Source organism: Salvia hispanica, chromosome 2, assembly GCF_029641045.1.
Source record: "Salvia hispanica isolate PSC_SH4W2 chromosome 2, Shi_PSC_v1, whole genome shotgun sequence".
NCBI classification, from domain to species: domain Eukaryota; kingdom Viridiplantae; phylum Streptophyta; class Magnoliopsida; order Lamiales; family Lamiaceae; genus Salvia; species Salvia hispanica.
In genome coordinates, this window is record NC_142693.1 from 28,549,864 (window position 1) to 28,574,592 (window position 24,729).

A 24,729-nucleotide genomic window follows, 5' to 3' on the forward strand; every position below is an offset into this window, starting at 1 on the left:
AGTTTTTACTGAAAAATTTGCACTAATGTTTAGGATATAGGCGAGGGCGCAGATGAGGAGAATGATGACGACTATACATATGATCATGAGGATACAGAGGCGTGTGCCAATGTCAAGGAGCATGTGAGTTCATATGGCCATTTTTTTACTTGTCTTGAAGGTGACATAATTTATCAGGCAAATTGAAAAAAAACACATGAAGTTTATTAAATTATGATATGTCTTATAGTTTTTAAATTAATTAGAAAATTATGAAACTTGAATTCGTTCTTAATCATCCCATTTTAATAAATCCTAGTTATCATATTGTCCATATTTGTCAACCAAATTGAGAACAACCTAAATTGGTAATATTGTTTAATTTTTCTGCGATAATTGAGAACAATCCAAATTTTATAATTTTTCAGAATAATTTTAAAAAAAATTAAAATTTGACCAAATTTCTTTATTTTTGTTTTAAAAATACCATTTTCATAAGTTTCGCATGGGCTCAAGCCATCGGCCCAATACTTTGGGCTAAATTGACCCATTGAGCTGGCTTGGGCCGAAACTGTTTTTAGTCACAAATCTGTAGAATTGGGTCTAATCAGAGTACTTTAAACCTACTTTTTTTTTACCAAACATAATAATACTCCTAGAATGTCACTTTCTTCTTCACCAAAAACATCTTGAAGTTTTGTCATTATCAATTAAGAATTTAAGATGATTAGAACATCTAAGTACAAATAAATCTGAATTAAAATATGATAATATATTTATACACCCTAATCTTCTTCAACGAATCAACATCACAACATTATTAGTTACTAGATAAATAACTCAAATATTTATTTTTCAACTACAATTATAATGCCTCATCCACTCAGCTACTTTTATACTTATACATTAATGAGTTGAATCTCCAATCTATTAGTTGAAGGAAAACATGTTACGACCTTCTTAGTACAAACAATCCTCAACCAAAACCCTCAATCCAAACTACCCAACGACAAAATTAAGAAGCACAACTCGAAAACACACAATCCTTAATCCGAACGAAGCTGAGGCACTCATCGTTGATCCAACCGTACTTCTCAGTGAAGGGGTTCGCGAGACTCTTAGGAGGGTATCGATCGATGCAATCTTCCCACACATTCGGATCGTCCAAGTCTCTAAGAACTTCCCACAAACAATTGTTGCACTTGAAGCCAGCTCCGAAGCTGATCATCATGATCCGGTCGCCCTTCTTCAGCCGCTTCTTCGCCTCCATGTACCCGAGCACGTACCACAGCCCGCCGGCCGAGGTGTTGCCGAAGCGGTGGAGCGCCATCCGGGCTGGCTCAAGGTCGTATTCCCTGAGCCCGAGACTCTTCCCGACTCCATCGATCACAGCCCTTAATGTCAATGTTTCATGTTATTAGTTTACCTAAACAACGTAACATTTCTCTCTCTATATATTTTTAATTTACTTATTTGCCAAATAAAGAGGGGAAGAGGTAAAACATACTACTAGAGCTAGTCAATTATCAATGTGATCAATTAAACATGTTGCTAATTAGCTAAACCTATAAATTAATAATTCCAAAACTTAAATTATCATCACATTTCACTAGCTACTACAATAATGAAGCATATTGTACAATGTATGCCACTAGCTAGTATCCCAACAACTATATATATATATATATATATATATGTTACTATTGGGAATACATTTGTTGTATTGCAAAATGTGTGCATTTTTGTTTTAGTAACATGACTACATGCTCTACTTTATGGTATTTCAATCTCGCAAACGCCTCTTATTTACCAAATAACTACACTTTCTTCACATAAAATATTCATGTTTTTATCTTGACTTGTTTACAAAAATTAGTGCCTTTCAATTTTTTGTACATGATGCATCATTGTTTTCTCTTTTCTACTTTTCATACAAAGTGAGATAGATCTCTATATTCTATTTTTATGTCATACGCCTGATAAATTTTAACAACATTTTTCTTTTTACTATTTTGAATTTTTATTAAAACTTGTAGTTTAGCATATCATGCCTCATAACTTTACCTATTTTACTAGTTTATCATTCAAAGCGAAACATTTCTTTATCAACATAAAATTTTATACAGTATTGTTTAGCATGTAAAGTGGATATATTGTAGATTTGTTCAATTTTTGAAATATATTATTTGTAATTATTTGAAAGAGACATCTGAAAAAAACTGGATCACTTAGAGTAAAATGGACGAAGAAATAATTACCAATCAAAAATACCAAACTTAAAGTTTATAGTAATTAAGTAGCAATTTACGAACCTGCCACCAGGGTGAATGCAGAAATGATCAACACCGGACTTGAGATTAAGGCCGCCGGCGCCGCCGAGGGCTTCCATAAGCTGCTTCTTCTTCTTCTTGCCCGACCGGAGATAAACAAAAACGAACCGGATAATCTCCCATGGCGGCAAGATCTTCGGCAACAGAACTTTGAGATTGATAACAAACACCTTTGCGGCTGCTGTGGTAAGCTTCTTCGTCAGTCGAAAACCGGGGTAGCCTTCGTCATCTTCGACCTGTATGCAGCAGTTGTGGGCTTCGTCGTTGGCTCCGAAGTGCGTTCTTACCAAATGGTTGAGTTTGAAGATGGCTCGATCACGGAATTCTGACCGGTTCGTCAGAAGCATGGAGCAGCCGCCGGATCGGAATAGGCAGTTCGAGAGCATCATCGATTTGTCCACGCCACGATACCTGTCGCGATTCATGACTTGGTTCTAATTCCTTCCGTCCATGATAAAATATCTCATTTTGCCAAAAATGAATATATATAGTATAATTCGTAATTTCGCTTTTACTATTTTTCTAAGAGTAACTCATATATTCTTCTAAAATGCTTAATTTACATTTTATTATAAATTTTTTTGTGAAAATGGGACTTATTTTATGGACCTTTTCCACTCACATCTCTTAAAACTAATGTCAAATGTACATATATTAATGTTTAGCAAAACTATTGAGGCCATTACTTGAAACCACTAATAGTGTTAATAAAAAGTAACAATACTACTACTAAAATAAACAATTAAAACTTGTAGGGTAACCCTATCTATACAACGTGACACATGAAAAGTCATAAGAATGGAGTAACAATCCTGTTTAATTTAGTCAAAGAATAAAAATACTAGTTTCCCTATGTCCCACTATAAGTGAGGCGTTTCTTTTCGGTCGTTATTTTACGAAGATGATAGTAATAAATAGTTAGAGTATAGAGAAAGTAAAAATAAAAGAGAATAATATAGAAGAGAGTCGTATATACATTATTCTCTTACTTACTTTACTTTCTCTCTATTCTAATTTATTATCATTTTTGTAAAACAACGTCCGAATTGAAACACCATCAACTACTCTTTTTAATAAATCAAAGTTTTAGATGAAAATGCCACATCTAAATTGTGCATGGCTACATAAGTAGCGAGGTCTAGGGTTCAACCAACGAGAAGATGTTCGTACCAATTGGGGCCGAGGGACTCGGTGCTGACGACGACAGCGAGCGCATTCCCATAAACCTTAAACATGTGGCGAACAAGGTCAACCGCAACGAGGCTAGCACTGCAGCCCATCCCGGAGAGGTTAAACGCCTTGACATCAGGCCGCATCTTATACCGGTTGATGATTCTCGACGACAGCGAGGGCGAGGGGGAGAGCAAGGAGACGTTCACGACGAGGATGTCGATTTCCTGAGGAGAGACTCTGGATTTGGCGAAGAGGTTGTCTAGGGTTTGGTAGAAGATGTGGTCGAGTTCTTGGAGGGAGTCGGGGAGGGAGGGGTCGGCTTCTCTTCCCGCGACGACGCTGGGAGGGCTGTAGGTCTCCTCGCCCAGGCCGGAGCTGACCATGGTCTTGAGGAGGAATTTGTACTGCTCCCACCCGAGGTTCGGGTTGCGGAGGACGACCTTGCACGAGGCCGAGGTGTCGAGCTTGAGGGATTCGGAGGGTTTGTAGCACTCGTAGTTGAGGATGTAGGTGGTGGAGTGGGGTTTTCTCTTGAGGAGGAAGGGGAGGAGGGAGAGGAGGAGGAAGAGGATAAGGGATGTGAGGGATAATTCCATGATGAGAGAATGAGAAAGGAGGGAGATGGGGGTTTGATTAGAAGTATGGTTTATTTATAGAATATTTGTTATGCTGGTAGTCTTAGCAGTGGACCATACGAGTTTAATGAAAAATTATCAGAGTAGGAAAGAAAAAAATAATTAAAACATTGGTGTAGTAGTTAGTTTGAGGTTTGGTGGAATAATGTAATTAAATGATCAATGGTCCAATACTTTATTTTAATTTCCATGTTGAGGAAGTGGAGAAGGGAGAGATGGTGATAACTGATAAATGGGGGTTGATTTAGACTAGTAGTGATTAACTACTTATAGTTGATTTGGAGTTTGATGTAATAATATCATTAAATGTTTAATGGTATAATATTTGATTTTGATTTCCATATTGAGAGAGGAAGGAGAAGGGTGGTATATGCGGGGAAGGGGTTGATTTAGTAGTGTGGTTAGTTAACTTCATATAGTTGATTTGGAGTTTGATGGAATCATACCATTAGATGATTAATGGTCCAATACTTGATTTAATTTGATTTCCATATTGAGAGAGATGAGGTAGAAGGGTGGTATATGGGGGAGGGGAGGGGAGGGGTTGGTTTAGTAGAGAGGTTTATTTATAGCTTGGAGTCTGATGCAATAATTGAATAATAGATGATCTTATTTAATAGTAGCATGTATATACAAAACTTTATTTTAATTTTTTTTAATCAATATTGTTTTATTGGCCAGCAAATAATTTTAAAAAAAAACATGGTGTACAGTATTTGTCCAAATGACACAGATTTCCAGCTCACGTAAGAAATGCCACGTCATTAAATTATAGCGTCTACATATATAGGACTAATTGTGGCTGGAATTCATTTAAATCAGGCCAAATTCCAAAAAATTAAATATTTGTTATTTTTGGCAAAAAAATTAGTTTTGGTTAAAAACTGAAAAGTGTAAACTTTGTGCATTTAGAAATAATTAAACCTAATAATAATACTATTAATAAATTACTAACTAGAATAAATATATTAAGTTTACTATTTGATTTAAGGCATAAAATGAGAATGAGTTGATTTAATAATAGTGCGCAGTTTCATAAAAAGGGATGACTAGTCATTTATGTAAGTATATAATTGAATGGTGAATGGTCCAATTATACTTAATTTCAACTTTGTAGTACTAATTGTGTACGAGTTATATTAGTTGGCGAGGAAGCCCCTTGATTTAGTGACATGTGAGTTGTCAAATCTTAATTAATACTACATTGCTTCCTAAGTTGAAATTAACGAGTAAACCAATTAGAGAAGTTGCTGGTATTTGGTTTGTTTGTCTATGGATGGTAATGCAACAATAAATTATTTTCCTTTTTCCATTTTAAACGTGTAGCAAAAGGGTGGGAAGGTGGTGGGACAAAAAATTCTAAATCACAAAATCGCAGTTCCTGTGGTACAAGAATGTGGTGTCAGGATCATATATGCGTGCATTTTATTGCACACAATGATAATCAAGAACGAAAAAAATTAATACAGTGCACCTAATTTGGAAGACGGACACACAAGCGGCGCCTTGAGCTTCTCGACCACAAGTGAAAACACATGTCATTCAAGGTTACCAACAATGTCATTCGTTGATGGGCTATGACGCTGCCCACACCCAACTCCAACAAGATTTAATAGAAGAAATATGGGCTTGCTTCGACCCCTCTTTAAATTATTAGCATTTTTTATATCACTTTTATGATCATCTATTTCTTTATTATTATTTTTTTCAATGATGTAATTATTAAAGTTAATGAAATTTTTATAATTGAATTATTATATATGAATTTAATTAGGATTTATAAATATACACCAATTGCAAATTATATGAAATGTAAGAAGTAGAAATAAGCATGAGATGTGACCCATGAATAGTGTCTAGTGAACTGATGAGATAGTGATAAGATTGTTAAGGGACGAAGCGAAAAGTAGTTTATTTTTTTTAAGATGATCAACCATAGTTCCTCATCTATCCTGGGGTGACTCAAACCCTCAATCTATTGGTTGGAGGGGAAGCTTCTTACCAATTGAGTTGCGCTTCGTTGTCGAAGGGAAAAGTAGGTTTGAGGCCAAGAATAGTGCAAGCGAAGTGATGAGATAGTTCGTTGGTTTGTGGATGCTCGAGCATGCTTTTATCATCCGCCGATCCTAGTATCTCGACTCATTTCCAGAGAAAAATTATTTAACTTACTTGCCGTACATTAGGCTTTCTTGCAGAAAACACAGAAACAACTCACAGATGTGAATGCATCGATGGTACTACGATAGCTTAAAAACAGCTTCCACCACTGAGTATAAAAACTTATCTTGTAAAGTCATCACTCTCGTTGGCTCTTCAGGCGTTGTCCTCTTCCCGTTCAGCCTGCACCCCTGCCTTCCTCTTGCTTCCTCTGGTGCTGGAATACTTGGCAAATGCAGCCTTCAGGGCAGATCTTACACTGATTTCTTCTTCTTTCTTGTGGTCTTTGCTCGTCTCTTGATTCTCCTTAACTTCCTCGTTTCTTTCGCTTCCAGAGGCGGGACCACCTTCGTTATTGATAGGATTTTCAGCAACGGGTGCAGCAGGGTTGGGAACTGCACGCTTGAATGGCTCATGGAAAGTATCATGCAAGCGTCTAACCTGTTGTAAAAAGACTACGAGTAATTGATAGACATATCCAGAAAACAAAAACAAAATGTAAATTAAATGAAAAACAGCATCAGCGTAATTTTTTGGCATATTTCAGAAACCCCGACAAGCACTTTGGATGCATGAAAACATAGACTACCTTTCTTTCTCCAATGCCGGGGCAACGAGCAAGATCTTCCATTGATGCGTCCATGATATTTGAGAGAGACTAAATCGGTAGAATGTGAAGTCAGTGAAAATATCAACCAGCAATAGCTACTGCAAAATAAAAACACAGATCCTTACCCCAAAAGTAGATCCAAGGGTAACGACGTCTGTCTTGTTAACATGCCGCACTGATGTGAGTGCATGGTTTAACTATGTACAGAACGGGACATAGGTGAGTGGCTTCCCAACTAGAAGCAAATAAACAATCAACTAATAAAATGAGACATACCCTTGACATGTAGTCCATATCCATTTGTCCCTGAATAAGATCCGCAGGTTTATTTTCATAAACTTTAATAGTCTCCAGGTACCGACCACACTCTTCCAAGCTAAATTATGAGAAAATGTAAGAAACCAGTCAGGTACATAAGAAATATTAAAAAAAAAAAAACAGGCAGCAGGGAATTATTGGTTTTCAAGTTTCAACAACCAAGTTATTCATCTAACTACGAAAAGTAAAATTTGACGTGCTGATAATAATTTCTATAAAATATGCTTCCGCTCAAAATATATTCTCCCATTTACATTCTGGTGTGTAAAGAACTTTGCAGAAAACAGAAATAGGAAGCTGTGCAAAAAAAAATACACCTCCAAGCACATAAAAGAGTGCAGTCGTGCAGTAGTGCTGTTTTTGTGACTTCGAGCAGAGGCTTAGCAACATCTTCCTGATACCAATGTGAGAAATCAGCGATCCCATACAAAAATTTCATTCCAAACTTGTAAATATAAGATAATATGAAAGACTTACAACATCAACGTGGCATAACACAACGCGAAGCTTGAAATTCTTCTGCAGTTCCCTTATCCGGAAATATAAATAATCTGGATGTAGAAGATGGTAGCGGAGACTGAACAAGACGAGAGTAAATCCTGATTACACAAGAGGATCGCTGTACTGACTGAATAGACAATGGAAAGATATGCTTGATTCTAACAAAACACAATAAGGACTAAGGAGTCATCTTTGTTACAAGTTATTCTACGAGACACAGCTTCCTTGTAACTTCTCAACAACATTTTTAAGCATAAAACATACTCACTCCCTCCCTCCCTCTGTTGGAATTTTGTCAAATTTTCCACAGAAAGTGCTTAAACATCAAAAGACTTTCTTACCATATAACGATAGTATAACAAAAATGCAGTTTATTTTCTCAATGTGTTAAGGATATTATATCTTGCTTCTGGATATATCAAATTATAAACTTACTTCCATTCAACTTTTGGTCTTTGGAAGCCAATAAGTACTAGTGAACCAAGATTTGGCCACATCAACGTGGCCAAATTAGGTTTATAGTTCTCATTGTTGCACAGATACTGTTGTTCAATTGTTAAAGGTAATTTCTTGAGATTTAAGGTAGATCGCAAAGGTGCATTTCAACATGATAGTATCAAGTGGCTGTGCCAAAACACATGTTTCTATCATCATAACAGTGGCCACATCTGAATAAGAGTGCTGTCAAACCATGACATAGCAAATGTATTTAATTCCCAATTTAAAAACGTCCTGCAGTAGTTGGACCTTAGATGAACTATATTACCTCAAATATAGTGCACATGAACTTTGGCCCAACAAATAATCGCAAACAACATCAGCGAAAACCCATCGGACATTCCTTATGTGTTTTAGTAAAGGGTTGCCCTTCTGCATTACAAATGAAATACAAGTCACCAACTTTTATGCCAAATAGAAGTTAAAAAATGCATTATATCAAAATGTGGTGGCTAATCTTCACATTTTAACTGACTAAAGGTCACTTTCAAAGAAAGAGAAAGAAAAATGGAGCTGTTCACCCAAGCATATATAAATGCAGGTTAATAATATGTATATGACCAAGTAATATAAAAAAACTCCCCAGGCTATGTTTAGTCATTCTGAGTTCACAATCCACATAACTAATTAAACATCAACAATGAGTTTGGCATATGCTAATTCACATATGTATTAAAACATCATTAATGATCAACCATATTCATTCGCGTGCACAACAAAAGTAATTCACCTGTCTGTGGCTAACGATGATGGCATTCCGATTTGCACCAGCTGATGAAACTGATGTGGATGGAGCTTGAGATTGAATGGTTTGCCTAGAAGATGACAAAAATAGCTCTTGATGTAACCAACAACCTACATGAACCACTCGAAAGCCAAAAATAAAGCATTTTCATAAATGAGAGAGAGAGACCTTTGATTGGATACTTGAGAGGATGAGGGGGCATCTACAGAGGGCTGAACCATTTGCGCAGGTGGCGGGGTGGTGTAAAATTCAGTGTTTTTTATAAAGTCAAATGCTTGCGAAAACGAGGGCGAAGGCTTGAATAGCGACTGTGACTTAGGTTGCGAACTTTCAACCACTTCTTCATAAGAAGGTATCTTCACAACAAATGAGGCATTCTTCTGTTTCTGACTGTCATCCTGCTTCCCAGGATCATCTCTGTTTTCCATCTTCACAACTCACTCTCCTAATTCAGCCTTCGAAATCCCTCCCTTCTATTCCACTCGCATAATCGGAGAGCTCACCGGCTCTCTCTCTACTTCCTTTATTAATTTAAATAGAAGCTAACATTATGATTTCCCCAACTTTCTGAACAATTAATTCTGCGAATGAACCGCATGAAAGCATATTTTTTGGTGGAATAACTTTCAATTAACGCAGAACAACCGAATCAATTTCGATAAATTTTCTAAATAATTCAATTTCAGTAAACATCCAGCCTTGACTACAGAAATTTATGTTTAATGGTAAGCGATTTGGCGGATAATTGTGAAATAACTTCGCATAGAAGAAGTTTTAGAGAACAGAGTAAATTCATGAATTAGAGCAAATTAAGAACTTGTTTCCAGAAATTCGTAGCATATAATTGGACCTAATTCAGATGAAGAGGGTAAAGTACCTCCGATGGAAGAGCACGGGTAATGGAGGAAGAAAAGCCGGAGCGAATGATAAGGACGACGGTGGCGGAGCTCACCGATGTTCCAGACGGCGGAGGCGAAACGCGGCAAAGGAGAAAATTGGGAGAAACAATGAATATTAACTGTAAAAATCTCTTGTTAAATGAATATACTTTCATACGTATATTAATGCGATTATATATTTTTAAGACGATTATATATTACTGTTTAAATAATGATCCATACTCCCTGTGTGATACTTCTTCTGTTCCGGGAGACGGTCAATTTTTTATACGAAAATTTAAAAAAAATTATTTTAAAAAAATTATTTTAAATAATGATCCATACTCTCTCTTACTTTATTCTCTTTTCATCTCAGTACCTTTTTCATTTGTCACTTTACTCTTCATTTACTTAATTCATCTAACACAACTTTTCTTAATCTCCGTGTCGAAAAGAAACGCCTCTATTACTATAGAACGGAGGGAGTAGTTTTTAAATGATATGTGAGTGATATGAGTTAGTGGAATGTGGGGTCTCCTTCCGTTTATGATAATTATGAACCGGGACTTCTATTCGTGGACGAACCTAAATGGAAAAACGAGACTCCTATTCGTGGACAGAAGGAGTATTGGTTAAAGTGTTTAATTGGAGAAAGAAAATGTGGGTGTAAATATTACTCCCTCTGTCCCGCTTTAGGAGTCCCGGTTGAGTCGGGTACATGTTTTAAGAAAAAAGTGTTTGACTGTGTAATAAATAAATATTGTAGTGGATGTTGGGACCCACTTTTAATTGAGTGTCCAATAAATAAATATCGTAGTGGAGGTTGGGACCCACTTTTAACACTTTTTTATTAGTTGTAGTGGAGGTTGGGACTCACTTTTAACACTTTGTAGGTATTTTTTATTAATTTATCTCAACCGGGACTCCTAAAGCGGGACGCCCAAAATTGATCAACCGGGACTTCTAAAGCGGAACGGAGGGAGTAAAATAGAGAGAGAATGAAAGAGGGATATTTTAATGGATGTATTAATTAGAGAGAGAAAGTTTCTAAAGAAGAAAATTTGGCATCTTAGTTGGAACAAACTAAAAAGAAACGTGTCATCTTAAGCGGGACGGGGGAATAATTTTTTTTAATTTGAATAAAAACTTTAATGTCGGACTTACTAAATTAAGAAAATTAATAATCTGAATAATTTCATATCATTCACAAAATTCCACCAATTTGGCCTTCCATATGGAGTAAAGAATGCTCCAAATCCAGTCCCAATTTAAACTATCATTGTTATAGTTAGAGACCCACAAATTTCAATGTAGAGAGAGGCAAAGTTACAATCTTAGAAACCAGAAAGAGTGATTGCAATCTGTTCGATGAAATGTCGCAGTGTCTGATATTGTGGTACAATGGTACAATTTCTAATGTGAATCTTCTAGATTGAAGACTCATGAATTTGCCCCGAACTTATTTTTGTAAATAAACCCAACAAATAAATAAGATAAATCAAGAAATGGAACAAGAAAAATGGATAAAAGGATAGAGGATGGATTAGTGTTATGATTTAGGTGAAGAACAAGAAAGAAATCCCAAAGGCACTTTCACATGCAAACACCTAATGGCTCCACAAACTAGCAACACAAGAACTAGCAAGCATACCTTTACAATCAACCTTAGTCCGGCAAAAGATCGAATGCAACCCAAAGGAATTTGATAAGTCTTCAAAAGATGAAGAAGGTGAGCTCTCAAATATGGAGAAATTGTCTCTTACAAATATTCAAAAGCTGAAAATGAAAACCCTAAAAAGAGTATTTATACTAAAACAAAAGTAATAGGGAAAATAGTCTTTGAAATCTTAAAAAATGGCAGGGCAAAACGCCCGGCCCGGGCGTTTTGGGGCCTTGACCGGGCGTTTTCTCTGTGACCGGGCATTTTTGGCAGCTCTGCGCGACTTTCGTCAAACGGCCATAACTTCCTCATCCGAGCTCCGATTGAGGCGTGTAAGGTACTCACGCGAAGCTCTTTTGACGATGAAGATAATGGTGGTCTTAGAACAGCATTTGGACATCATTTTGATAGGCAAATTCTGGTTTGAGTCAGACCTTCGAATCCGGCTTGGCTCCTTGCCATATCTCCACCTTCTTTTCGGACCCCAATCAACCCATGGCCCTCGATGTCGTTGCATCCTATGATTGTGAATACCCGGATTCACATCAATTTCGCAATGGTTTCTTTTCGTCTCCACAAATCCTCTGAAAACGCTAGTAAAGTACTCTATTTTGCTGCCTTACTTGATTGAATTAGCATTATATGCAAGAGGTTTTACATTACTAGTAACAAATTTATATACAACCCACATATACTAATTCAAGGGTAAATCGTCAAATAAATTACGAAAGATGGTCGAATTCAAGATTAAAAAGTCAAATATATTTAATGTGTATTATTATGCAAAATCAAAACATAAAAGAAAGAAACAACTCAAGCACAAGCTCTCTATGGTCGAAATCAATAGGATTAGGATATATAAAAACCGAAAAGAAGACAAAGAAACGAGCATGGAAAGAACATGATCACTATCAAAAGAAGTGCACAACCTTCTGTTTTGAATCAACTTCTCCTCTGTGTTGGTGTGGCTCTGTTGCGTCTCTTTCTCTTCTTATCATATCCAACGCTAGAGAAGAATTCAACCAACCATCTTGGCTTTCCATATCGAAAAACACAACAACCTGTACCAATTCCAACTATGAGTCCACATCCATACCCCATCACTACACTTTTCCACCCAAATCCATCTATAAAATATCCATCTTCTTCTTCTTCATCATCTTCAAGTTCTTCTTTTGGCCCACTCTCGTCATTGCATTTTCTCGTCAACGGAACTCCACATAGCCCCAAATTTCCTACATACGAATCATTCTCAAATGTAGAAAACTGGTTAGATCGTGGTATCAGTCCCACTAGATCATTCATTGAAAGGTTTAATTTCGTAAGAAATGTCAACCTTGTCAATTCACTTGGAATTACTCCGTCCAGATTGTTTGATGACAAGTCCAAGGATTCAAGTTCACTCATGTTTGCAAGAGAGGAAGGTATATTTCCTATAAGGTTATTATGTGACAAGTTCAAGTATTTGAGATACTTAAGATTTCCTATTGATTGTGCAATACTTCCAGAAAATTTATTGGAGGATAAGTCAATCATCGTAAAGGCATCCAGCAGTCTTTGCAATAATTGATCCTGGCCTTTCAAAGTGATTCTCATCCGCACATACCTTGTAAATGCATAAGTCTCTAAAGTATAACTTTTATCGGTCATGTTTATCATTGCTTTGAAATTCTTGATAGGTAGAGCGCCCGCAAATGCATTATGAGATATATCTAAAACTTGCAAATCATGAAATGGAAGGTCAGGTCCTGAAGAAGTCAGTGATATGTTACCATCAAACTTGTTAGACCTCAAGATGAGCACCCGAATTTGAGGAAGGGCTTCCATCCAGTATGGAAATTCTCCATGTATTCTATTATTTCCAACGTCGATGCCCAATAGGCTTTTGCAGTTGATTAAAGATTCAGGTAATTCCCCTTGCAATTTATTACCACTCAAATTGATGGACGCGAGACTACAACCCTTGCTAAATGTTGGAATCGGGCCACTAAACTGATTCCCATTCAAATGTAAGATGACCAATGATTTATCCATATTTCCAAAGCATCGTGGAATTGTTTTTGACAGACTGTTATCTGAGAGAATAAGAATTTGAAGAGTTGTTATCTTGCAAATGGAGGATGGAAGCTCACCATGTAATTTGTTGGAAGTGAGTTGTAGAGACATCAAATTTGACATATTTCCAATGCTGGATGGTAATTTACCTGGGTTGGAATGGTGAGAAGAATTTTTAAAATTAAATTATATTCTTGAGTAAAAGTCAATCTTAGTTCTAAATATATGACCAAAATACAAATTTGGTTCAAAACAGGTGCATAGCAAATGAAATCCTTGTCGTAGTGGTTTTTTTTTTTTTACGGTTCCGTCAAAAAACTAATGGTCATGCTACCGTGCAATTACCGTTAGTTTTTTTACGGAACCGTATAAAAAAGGACCACTTCGGCTACATTTTCATTTGTTATGAACCTGTTTTTTAAAAAGTGAATATTTTTTACCAAATTCGTATTGTGATAATATATTTAGGACTAAAATTGACTTTTACTCTATATTCTTTGCATCAACAAAGCATGGAACTGAAGATAGAGAATAGAAGCTCACCATTTAATTTGTTGGACGCGACATGTAGAGATGTCAAACTTGATAGATTTCCAATGCTGGATGGTAATACACCTGGGTCGGAATGATGAGAAGTATATGAAAAAAGTCTTTACATCTCAACAAAGCATGGAGCTGCGATCGAAAGAAAATAAAAGCTCACCATTTAATTTGTTCCAAGAGAGGTCTAGAGTAAACAAATTTGATAGATTTCCAAAGATGGATGGTATCGGACCTAATCAAATGCATGACAACTTAATTATTTATATATTTCTTTCTTTTTTAGTTAGATATGGAGGATAGAAGCTCACCATTTAATGTGTTCGATGCGAGTATAAGATGTTGTAAATTGGCAAGATTCCCAATAGTGGATGGTATTGGACCTGAAAATTAAATGAATGGTTTGTTTCCAAAACATAGTTGAAGTAGTAATTATTCTAAGAGGGTACATCTTGATCTTGTTGCAATGGGAGGAACAAGCTTACCACTGAGATTATTGTAAGAGAGATCTAAGAGCATCAACTTTGATAAATTTCCAATGGTAGGCGGTATTGGACCTGAAAAATAGAGGGGAAATATATTGGGTGTGTTTATCTGACATGGATTCTAATATGAGAAAGTAATTATTGATTAAATTTGAATTCATATATATCAAATAAGAAAAGTACTAATAAACCATAAAAACCGTTGGGGTTGGGGTCAAATAATTTCAAATTAGAGAATTAGAAAAAGGTACAAGCAATATATAAATGCAATCTTTATTCCATTAGTCTGTGTACGTCGCAAGAGTAAAATGCTAAAGGCAGAACAATATCATATTAATATAGAGTTCGAGTGTGTATGCATGAATAACCTTATAAAAAATATATTCATCTGTTCTATAAAAATATGAACAATAGATATAGTACCAGAATTAAGAAAAAATTGGTAAAGTAAGATAGAGAGGAAAAGAATGTATGATAAAGTAAGAGAGAGGAGGAGAATGATAGTTAAAGTAGTATTAGTGGATAATGGTACCAACATTATTAAATTGATACTCCCTCTTGTCCCAAGAAAGTTGAGTCACTTCATTTTTCGCACTTATTTTTGAAAAAATCGTAATAAATAATTAGAGTGGATAAATAGTAAAGTAAAACCGAAAATAATGCAGAGAGACTCTTACCTTCGTTATTCTCAATTTTACTTTACTATATATCCACTCTAACTATTTATTACGATTTTTTCAAAACGAGATCAAAAAATAAAATGACTCAACTTTCTTGTAAAAAGAGGAAGTGTAACTTTCCAAAAGTTAAATGCACATCATTTATAGGACGGACGGAAATGAAAAGTTCACATACTTTTATAGGGATATTCCTTATTGTAATAATATTATTATGCATGTTGAATAAAATTCAATTATATATAACATCAATAGGTTAATTATATTTAATTAATCAATATCAATACAAATTAGAATTTTTCAGCAATTATAAACTTACAATAAGTAATACTCCCTCCATCCTGGCTAAGATGACACATATTTTGGTCGGCACGGGTTTTAGGAGTTACTACCTCCGTCCCCCAAATATTGGCACACTTTGACCCGATATGAATTTTAAAAAATGTAATGGAAAGTGAGTTGAAAAAGTTAGTAGGATGTGGGTCCTACTTTTAAAGTATTAGTTTTATAATAAAATGTGAGTAGTAATGAGTTAGTGGAATATGAAGTCCACTACCAAAAATGGTAAAAAAGTGAAGTGTGTCAAACTTTCAAGGACAGACCGAAATGGTAAACTGTGTCAACCTTTCAGTGACGAAGGTAGTACTAGTTAATGTGTTTAATTGGAGAGAGAAAAGGTGGGTGTAAAAAGTACTCCCTTTGTCCCACTTAAAATGCAACATTTGAGAATCGACACGAGATTTTATGTAGTGTTGTTTTGTGAGTTAATGAAGAGAGAGTAAAGTAAGAGAGATGAAAAAGTAGAGATAGAGTTGTTTTCATTTTAGGAAACGTTTCATTTTTAATGGGACAACCAAAAAAGGAAAACGTTGTATTTTTAATGGGACAGAGGGAGTATTAAAATAGAAAGAAAAAGAAAAATGAATATTTTATATGGAATAGAAAAACTGATTGGATGTATTTAGAAGAAAATATATTACCTTAATAGGGACAAACTAAAAAAGAAAACATGTCATATTCCTAACAAATTACTATGTTACACATCATTTCTAAAAAATGTTACTCATATTGTGACCAGTGTACTACAAGCTACAGCAAGGCCCTTAAATAGTGTACTACATTTATTTAAAAATAAATAAATAAATTTAATTCAGATACTTTTAAAAATATCTATTTAGTCCTAATAAATATGCTAAACAAAGAAAAAGGCACAGATTTTTTAAGACACACAACTAATTGGAGTGGGTCACAATTATTGTAATGTTCTGTTTGGTATACGGAATTTGAATAAGATTGAACCGGAAGGAATTGAATTATAATCAAATTCTAAATCCTATGTTTGATAAAATAAAATAATTGATTCGGATTTGAAATTAAAGAAGTTGTGCATGCATATTATACACAAAATACACACACACGCGCATTTTACACTAAATACACAAATACACACTCCACAATCTACACACGCTATACACAAAATACACACACTACACACGCTATACACAAATTACACACATTACACACACACTATACACAAAATACACACACACTACACGCACTATACATAAAATACACACACACTACACGCACTATACACAAAATACACACCCACACGCTATACAAAAAAACACACTCTACACGCACGTTGTACACAAAATAAACACACTGCATACACTATACACAAAATACATATACTTCCCACATTGCACACACATTACACACAAAATACACACATTACACACGAAATACACACACGACACAAATTTTACACAAATTACACATACTACCTACTTTGCACACACTCAAATTTCACAAAAATACACACGCTATATACAAAATACACACCCTGCACACACACTATTCAATATTCACAAACTGAAATTTTAAATTTGGTTCAGTTTTAACTTTTGGTAAATTTCAGTTTTTTAAATTCGGTTCAGTTCAGATAACAAAAATCTTAATACTGATATTTTTTTTTCCAAAAAACAGATGGTTGAAATGTGTGAAATGTGTGTAGTATGTGAATTGTGTGAAATGTGTGTAGTGTGTAGTGGATGTGAAGTGCGTGTAGTGTGTGAAATATGTGTAGTGTGTGTGAAATGTGTGTAGTGTGTGAAATGTGTATAGTATGTGTGTTTGATGTGTGCGAGATAGATATATAGTGAAGCTATCTAATTTTATGACCATTTACAATTCCAATTTTCTACTGCTTTTAATATGAAATTCAAATTGTGTAATTGAAAGATTGGAATTGGAATTTAATTCCAAATTCAAATATTTTTGTGGTACTAAATATTAAATTTAGAATTAAAGACTCAAATTCTAATTCCATGCTTCTAATTCCATGTATCAAACAGAGCCTAATTGATCATAGGGAAAGAAAGAGTTAGAGTATGTTTAAAACTGTAGAGTTATAATTAAGTCTTACCAGTACAAGCAATGTTCCGAAGATACAAAGCCTTCATCTCTTTCATGTTCTGAATTTCCGAAGGCAATACCCCACTAAATTCGTTACCTTCTAAAATTAAATTTTCCAAGGAAGTCAAGTTGAATATGGAAGGCGGTAAGGGTCCTGAAAAATTATTAATATTCATATCAATACGTGTAATGAAGAAGAATATTTTTTGAAATAAATCCTTTAAAATTATACTATGATCACAAAAGTTAACTATACATTTTAGATATTCGAAAATGTTTTTGAGACATAATGTCTTTAAGCCATAATGCTATAATGGGATTATAATAGCCATTTTAGATTGTTTTAGATTTTTATTTAAATTTATGTTTTGTACATATACCATACTACCCTTATGCATATGAAACATTTATTTATATTTAAAAATTACTCGCATAGAAAAATTGTGTATATTTATAGATGACTTGATTTAAGCAAATATATATACTCAAATCTTCTCACCAATCTCTCATAAATTTCCAAACAGCTAAGTATTAGTTTATTTAAATTCATTACATAAATATGCTTTTGAAATATTCTTTCTAACTTCACGTAATATTAGTTTATTTAAATTTAATTTAATATAATGAATTAACCTTTATTTAAATAATACTTTATACAATATTTTTAAAATTCTAAACTTATAGGTATTTAATAAATTTAGTACTCAATCTTAATTTTATTTTTACAAAACATTATTGAATTTGGAATTTATATTTACTATTAAAACACTTTGATGCCAATGACTATTATCCTTTCATTAGATGATAATAAGTACAGTATATAACATATGTATACTACTAGTATTTTACAATTTAGAATTTTAAATATTATTTAAAATAAATAAAAAAAATTGATGTGAATGACTATACTCTTTCGTTTGACGATAACAAGAAAATAAGTATATGAACGCATGTATTCATTTTTATGACTAAGAATTTTAATAATTATTTAATACTAATAAAATAATTTGATGCGAATGACTATAACTATTCCTTTGGATGTTAACACTAAGAGATTAAGTATGTATGTGCATTTAGTCATTTTTATGACTTAGATTTTAATAATTATTTCATACTACAAATAAAATAATTTGATGCGAATAATTATTACTATTTCGTTAGATGATAACAATTAGAAATTAAGTATATATACACATGTACTCGTTTTTATGACTTGAAATTTTAATAATTATTTAATACTAATAAATAATTAGATGTGAATGATTATTACTATTACATTGGGCAATAACACTAAGCAATTAAGTATGTATATGCATGTAGTCATTTTTATGACTTAGAATTTTAATAATTTTTTAGTACTAATAAAATAATTAGATGTGAACGACTATTACTATTTCGTTGGACGATAACACTAAGAAATTAAGTATGTATATGCATGTAGTCATTTTTATGACTAAGAATTTTAATAGTTATTTTATAGTACAACTAATAATATAATTTGATGCGAATGACTATTATTATTTCGTTAGATGATAACAATTAAAAATGAAGTGTATGCACATAGTAGTCGTTTTTATAACTTAGAATTTTAATAATTATTTAATACTTTCTTTAAAAAATAATTATTTAATAGAGTACTAATAAAATAATTTGATGCGAATGACTATAACTATTCCGTTGGACGATAACACGAAAAATTTAAGTATGTATGTGCATGTCGTCATTTTTAAGACTTAGAATATTAATAATTATTTAATAATAATAATATAATTTGATGCGAATGACTATTACTATACCGTTGGATAATAAGACTAAGAATTAAGTATGTATGTTTATGTAGTCATTTTTACGACTTAGAATTTTAATAATTATTTAATACCACTAAGAAAATAATTTGATGCGAATAATTATTACTATTTCGTTGGATGATAACATTAAAAATTAAGTGTATATACATGTAGTCATTTTTATGATTTAGAATTTTATTAATTATTTAATACTAATAAAATAATTTAATTCGAATGATTATATATTACTATTTCGTTGGATGATAATACTAATAAATTAAGTATGTATATGCATGTAGTCATTTTTATTATTTATGGAGTGACAAATTAATATATTTGAGATTTATGCAATTTAGTCTCGTTAGTTTTGATTGAGTATATTTAGATTATTGAGTATATTTTGATAAAAGAGTGTAATTTGGTAAGTTGACTTTTGATATGAATTTGATTGATTACTTAGATAAATGATATAATAAATGAATTGTCTTTCCTTTTATAATTTAAAATAAGGGTATATTAGTCCATATAATAATTTGGTTTATGGCAAAGTGACATAGGGGCATTATGTCTTGGAGACATTATGTCTCTAAATCATTACTCTTAAGAAAATATTTAGTGAACTGGCATTACGGAGGTGGTGTACTCAATCAATTAATCTTTAACAAATAAAAATACAAATGACTAGACATGCCAATTAATGAAGGTACTTTTAGAAGATATTTACTAAACCACTTTTATGGGATATTGCATAATCTAAAAATTGAAATTGTCAATATTTTTTTCCTCCTATATATAAATATATTGACACACTTATATAGTATAATTAAATTCTTATTTTCGATATTAAGTTTCTAAGTAAAAATATAACCTATTTAATGCATTAAAAAACTTAAAAAATTTATTAAACCACTTTTATGGAATATTCTATAATATAAAAATTGCTTATATTTTTTCCTCCTATATATAAATATATTGATACACTTGTATAGTTATAATTTAATATTCATATTAAGTTACTAAGTAAATATAAAACCTATTTAATGCATTAAAAAACTTGAAAATTTTATTAAACCACATTCATAGAATATTGTATAATCTTAAAATTGCTAATACTTTTTCCTCCTACATATAAATATAAGTAGTTATAATTTAATTTTTTACTTTTATATTAAGTTACTAAGTACCAACTGTTTAAATGCACTAAAAAATAGAAAAATTAAATTATGATCACACTTTTTGTTTGTGTGTATCTTCAGTTACATTTTAGACATAAATATATAAGAAAAAGAAAATTGTAACCATAAAATTTTAAATAACACTAACTAAGTATTGTACTCCGTGATTATACTTATTTCCCCCATTCCACAAAGTTTGTCCATTTACCATTTTAGTCCGTCCCTAAAGTTTGTCCCAATTAGAATATTTCCAAAAAAATACATTGAATATACTAATCAATCTCCTCAATATAGGATCCTTATTCTACTACAGACATCCATTTAATATAAAATCAAACAATTTTTAAAAATTCATGTTAAGCCAAACGGGGAAAAACTTTGTGGGACGGATGGAGTATTTTTTAATGTTGGCAAATGTTGATGAATATTTTGCAACTATATAAGTATGTAGTATATATGCAGGAGGTAAAAAAATATTGATAATTTCAATATAAAAAATTATGCCTTATTTTATAAAAATAATTTAATGAATATCTTCCAAGTTTAATGAATATTTTCTAAAAATAACTTTATTAGTTGGCATATCTAGTTGGGAGTTAGCCATTTATTTTTTTTATTTGTCAAAGATTAATTAGTTTGGCACACCAACTTTGGTGTGGAAGGTTCATTGAATATTTTCTCAAACTATGGAGGATTGAAACTCACCATCTAATGTGTTGTGAGAGAGAAGTATGGTCTTCATATTTGATAGATTTCCAATCATAGAAGGTATCGGGCCTGAAAGACATTATTTGGAAGATAAATCTCTAAATATAAAAGAGTATGAATCATAGATTATGATAAAAAGTTTAAAACAAGTATGCATCTTAATAACAAATCGCATAACTATCATTTTTATGCTACACAGAGGTCAGCGACCCCGAAAATGTCCCACATATGTTTACAATAATTTGAATCCAACTGTACACACACATATAGATATGGCAAAGTTCAACACCTTGTTGCATTTAATATATTTATTCTGTTCTCTTTCCCTTTTTTTTTTGTCATATCTAATATTTTTAACTTTATTCTCTTTCTTACTTAATTTTTTAAATTTATTTCATAATCTCTTCGGTGTTCAATTTTTTCTTATTCATTTATACTTCAAAACAATGAATTAAATGTATTAGGTAGACCGGTATATCCAAAGTGAAATTAACTGTATTTCTAAAATATGAAAATAAATAAATAAAATTACGTCTATCATGGGTCATGAGAATATATTTTCGAATTTCGCGTATACATGAAAAAAAAAAAGAGAAAAAAGGTAGAAACGTTACCGGATAAAGCATTGTTGCCAAGGCTTAAGTCTTGTAATGCTTTCATATTTCCAATAGCAGGCGACAAAGGGCCTGACAACTCATTGTACCCCAAATCCAACATTTGTAAATTATGAAGATGATAAATCTCTTCTGGAATAACTCCTGCAAAATCATATCAATCTATCACAGTAGTGTAAAATAACAATTAAATGATTATATTCTAAACAAAATAGAATTAAATTCTGAGCATATCAGTAGTATACCTCTTAAATAGTTTCTATAGAGGTTTAATTCCTTAAGCTGTGTGATGTTCCCAATTTCTCTGGGTACATGTCCACTGAAGTAGTTGTTTTGAAGCCTTATTATCTCAAGCTGTGGGCATTGATCCAAACTCGAGGGTATATCTCCCTTCAAATCGTTGACGGATAGATCAAGCAGTTTGAGTTTTTGAAGCCTTTTGTGCGTGCAGATGTCGTTTGGAAGCGTACCCGAGAATAGATTCATGGACAAATGAATAGATTCGATTGCCGTTAGATTGAAGATTGATGGAGCAATAGGACCATGAAGATTGTTTCCACTTAGATCAAGAGAAATCAGAGAATCAAGATTTCCGATTTCGGGTGGAATGCTGCCTTCGACTTCCATATTCGAGATATTTACTCTAGTCACCCTAATGCCATGGGAATCACAAGTGACTCCTATCCATGAGCAAAAATGGGTCCGAGTGCTCCAACTTTGCTTTATAACATTGTGAGGATCTGAAGTGATGAGGGCTTTGAAAGCAAGAAGAGAAGATTCGTCCCTTTTTATTTCAAGTGATGTAGCATTAGCAATGCTCAGACAGGAAAGGAAAAGGACGAGACAAGATTGGAAAACTGGGGGAAGCCACTTCATAATCAAATTGCTAATGCTAATTACTGTGGTGATTATTTGAAAGCGACTGCTAAGACTATATTTATAAGTCAAATCAATTGATGGCGTGCTTCATTCCCAACACTTTCCTGTCGTCGTGTAGCTGCACGTGTTCAAATTTATGGAGGGCTGTGCGTTAAAAAATAACAATTCCAGCTGTCCCACGTTATTTCATAAGTACACTCACAAATTTTTAAAAAAATACTCCCTCCGTCCCAAAAAAAAATTGTGACAAAACTTTGGGACACGGAGATTAAGAATTTATATTAAATAAATAGAAGAGATAAAAAAAGAAAAGATAACAGAGAGTAAAGTAAATGATGGAATAAAAAAAGAATGATTAGATGTTTTGTCTTTTGTTAAAAAAAGAAATGACTCAACTTTATTGGGACGGACTAAAAAGGAATACGACTCAACTTTCTTGGGACGGAGGGTGTACTACTCACTCCGTTCCATCTAAGAGACACGCTTTCTTTTTTTAGTTTGTCCCAATCATCATGACATATTTCTATTTGGTGGTAACTTTCCTCTTCTAATTAATACATCCAACCACCTTTTTATTTCTCCTATTAAATTATTCAACTCTTTTTCTCTCTTCATCTTATACTTATATCCATTTTTTCTCTTTCGAATTAACCACAAAATAACTCCTAAAATCTCGTGCTGACTGAGATGTATTCATCTTAGCCTAGACGGAGGGAGTAGTACAATTCACGCAATTTCTTTTTTATGATATTTCGCTCTAAATTTAAAATATAAATACCACTCTCTACTTTATTTTCTCTAATTTAACTTATAAAATAACATTTTCTAAAATCTCATACTCGGTGCTTAATCGTTCTCCGATTCTCGGTTAACCGGAATCGAAATCAGAATCGGTCGGTTCATTGAGGAACCGGGAATCGGAAAACCGGTTCCGGTTCCGATACCGATTCCTATTTTTTTAAAAATATCGGTTCCGATTCTAACCGAAACCGATCGGTTCTTAACCGGGAACCAGATTGCATTTTAATTTTAATTTTATTTTATATTTTTTAAAATAATATTGTATACACGTGTGTGTGTGTGTGGGTGTGGGTGTGTATGTTCCTATATGTGTGCGTATATGTGTTGTGTGCGTGTGTTTATACGTGGTTGTGTCATTGTGTGTGTGTGTTGCTTTTTTTTGATTAAATGTTGTTGTGTGTTCATGTGTCGTGTGTGTGTGTGTGTTTTGATATGTTGTTAAATGTGTGTGTGCATGTGTTGCTTTTATATTTTGCAGATTTAGGTTATTTCTTTTATATTCCTTCCGTTTGGTTTTTTTTAGTATTAGATAGTAATATTTTATGAGTTGATTGTTTTTAGGTATTGACGGATAAATATTGTCGTCTTGTCGGTTTGTATTGTAGTAATTTTTTTTGAAATTTTAGATATTTGATATATTGAAATTTTAGTTATTGGATTATAAATATTGAATCATTTATATCTTTATTCAAATAAATTCGGATTAAATATTACAAATCGGTTCCAGTTCCGAACCGGAATCAACCGGTTCTTAACCGGCCGCTTTCGAACCAGAACCGATCGATTCCGGTTCCGGTTCCGATTCTGAGATTCATGAAAATTTAAAACCGGTCAACCGGTCCGGTTAGAACCGAAACCGGCCGACTAAGCAGGCCTACTCCCTCTGTCCCATGAAATAGGCTATATTTACTTTTTTATTCGTCTCATAAAAATAGTTCATATCCATTTGTGATAATCTTTTTGGTCCTTCTCTTTTACTTTATCATTCATGGGTCCCACCATGTACTCCCTCTGTCCCACAAAAGATGTCACACTTTTGGGACGACACGGAATTTTAGGAGGTTTTGTTTTGTGTGTTAAATGAAGAGATAAAATATAATTTTTAT

The 24,729-nt window shown here is 33.2% G+C and overlaps 3 protein-coding genes across 3 annotated transcripts; all 3 read right to left on the minus strand.

Annotated features, from left to right (window-relative positions):
* Positions 1–770: 770 nt before the first annotated feature.
* On the minus strand, positions 771–4,109 carry LOC125217495 (3-ketoacyl-CoA synthase 19-like). Its single transcript, XM_048119020.2, has 3 exons — positions 3,480–4,109; positions 2,292–2,720; positions 771–1,373 (listed from the first exon to the last, which is right to left on the minus strand). The coding sequence occupies exons 1-3, from the start codon at positions 4,076–4,078 to the stop codon at positions 995–997; spliced, it is 1,407 nt and encodes a 468-aa protein (XP_047974977.2). The 5' UTR covers positions 4,079–4,109; the 3' UTR covers positions 771–994.
* A 2,150-nt stretch (positions 4,110–6,259) lies between these two features.
* Positions 6,260–9,987, minus strand: ERCC1 (nucleotide repair protein). Its single transcript, XM_048103318.2, has 10 exons — positions 9,824–9,987; positions 9,115–9,467; positions 8,932–9,016; positions 8,470–8,573; positions 7,680–7,779; positions 7,520–7,596; positions 7,161–7,260; positions 7,010–7,081; positions 6,864–6,932; positions 6,260–6,715 (listed from the first exon to the last, which is right to left on the minus strand). The coding sequence occupies exons 2-10, from the start codon at positions 9,372–9,374 to the stop codon at positions 6,431–6,433; spliced, it is 1,152 nt and encodes a 383-aa protein (XP_047959275.2). The 5' UTR covers positions 9,375–9,467; positions 9,824–9,987; the 3' UTR covers positions 6,260–6,430.
* A 2,195-nt stretch (positions 9,988–12,182) lies between these two features.
* LOC125220159 (uncharacterized) lies at positions 12,183–22,821 on the minus strand. Its single transcript, XM_048122311.2, has 9 exons — positions 22,189–22,821; positions 21,944–22,087; positions 21,327–21,398; positions 17,670–17,813; positions 14,565–14,636; positions 14,391–14,462; positions 14,243–14,314; positions 14,083–14,154; positions 12,183–13,688 (listed from the first exon to the last, which is right to left on the minus strand). Exons 1-9 carry the CDS (start codon positions 22,817–22,819, stop codon positions 12,427–12,429), a joined length of 2,541 nt encoding a protein of 846 aa, XP_047978268.2. The 5' UTR covers positions 22,820–22,821; the 3' UTR covers positions 12,183–12,426.
* Positions 22,822–24,729: the final 1,908 nt, after the last annotated feature.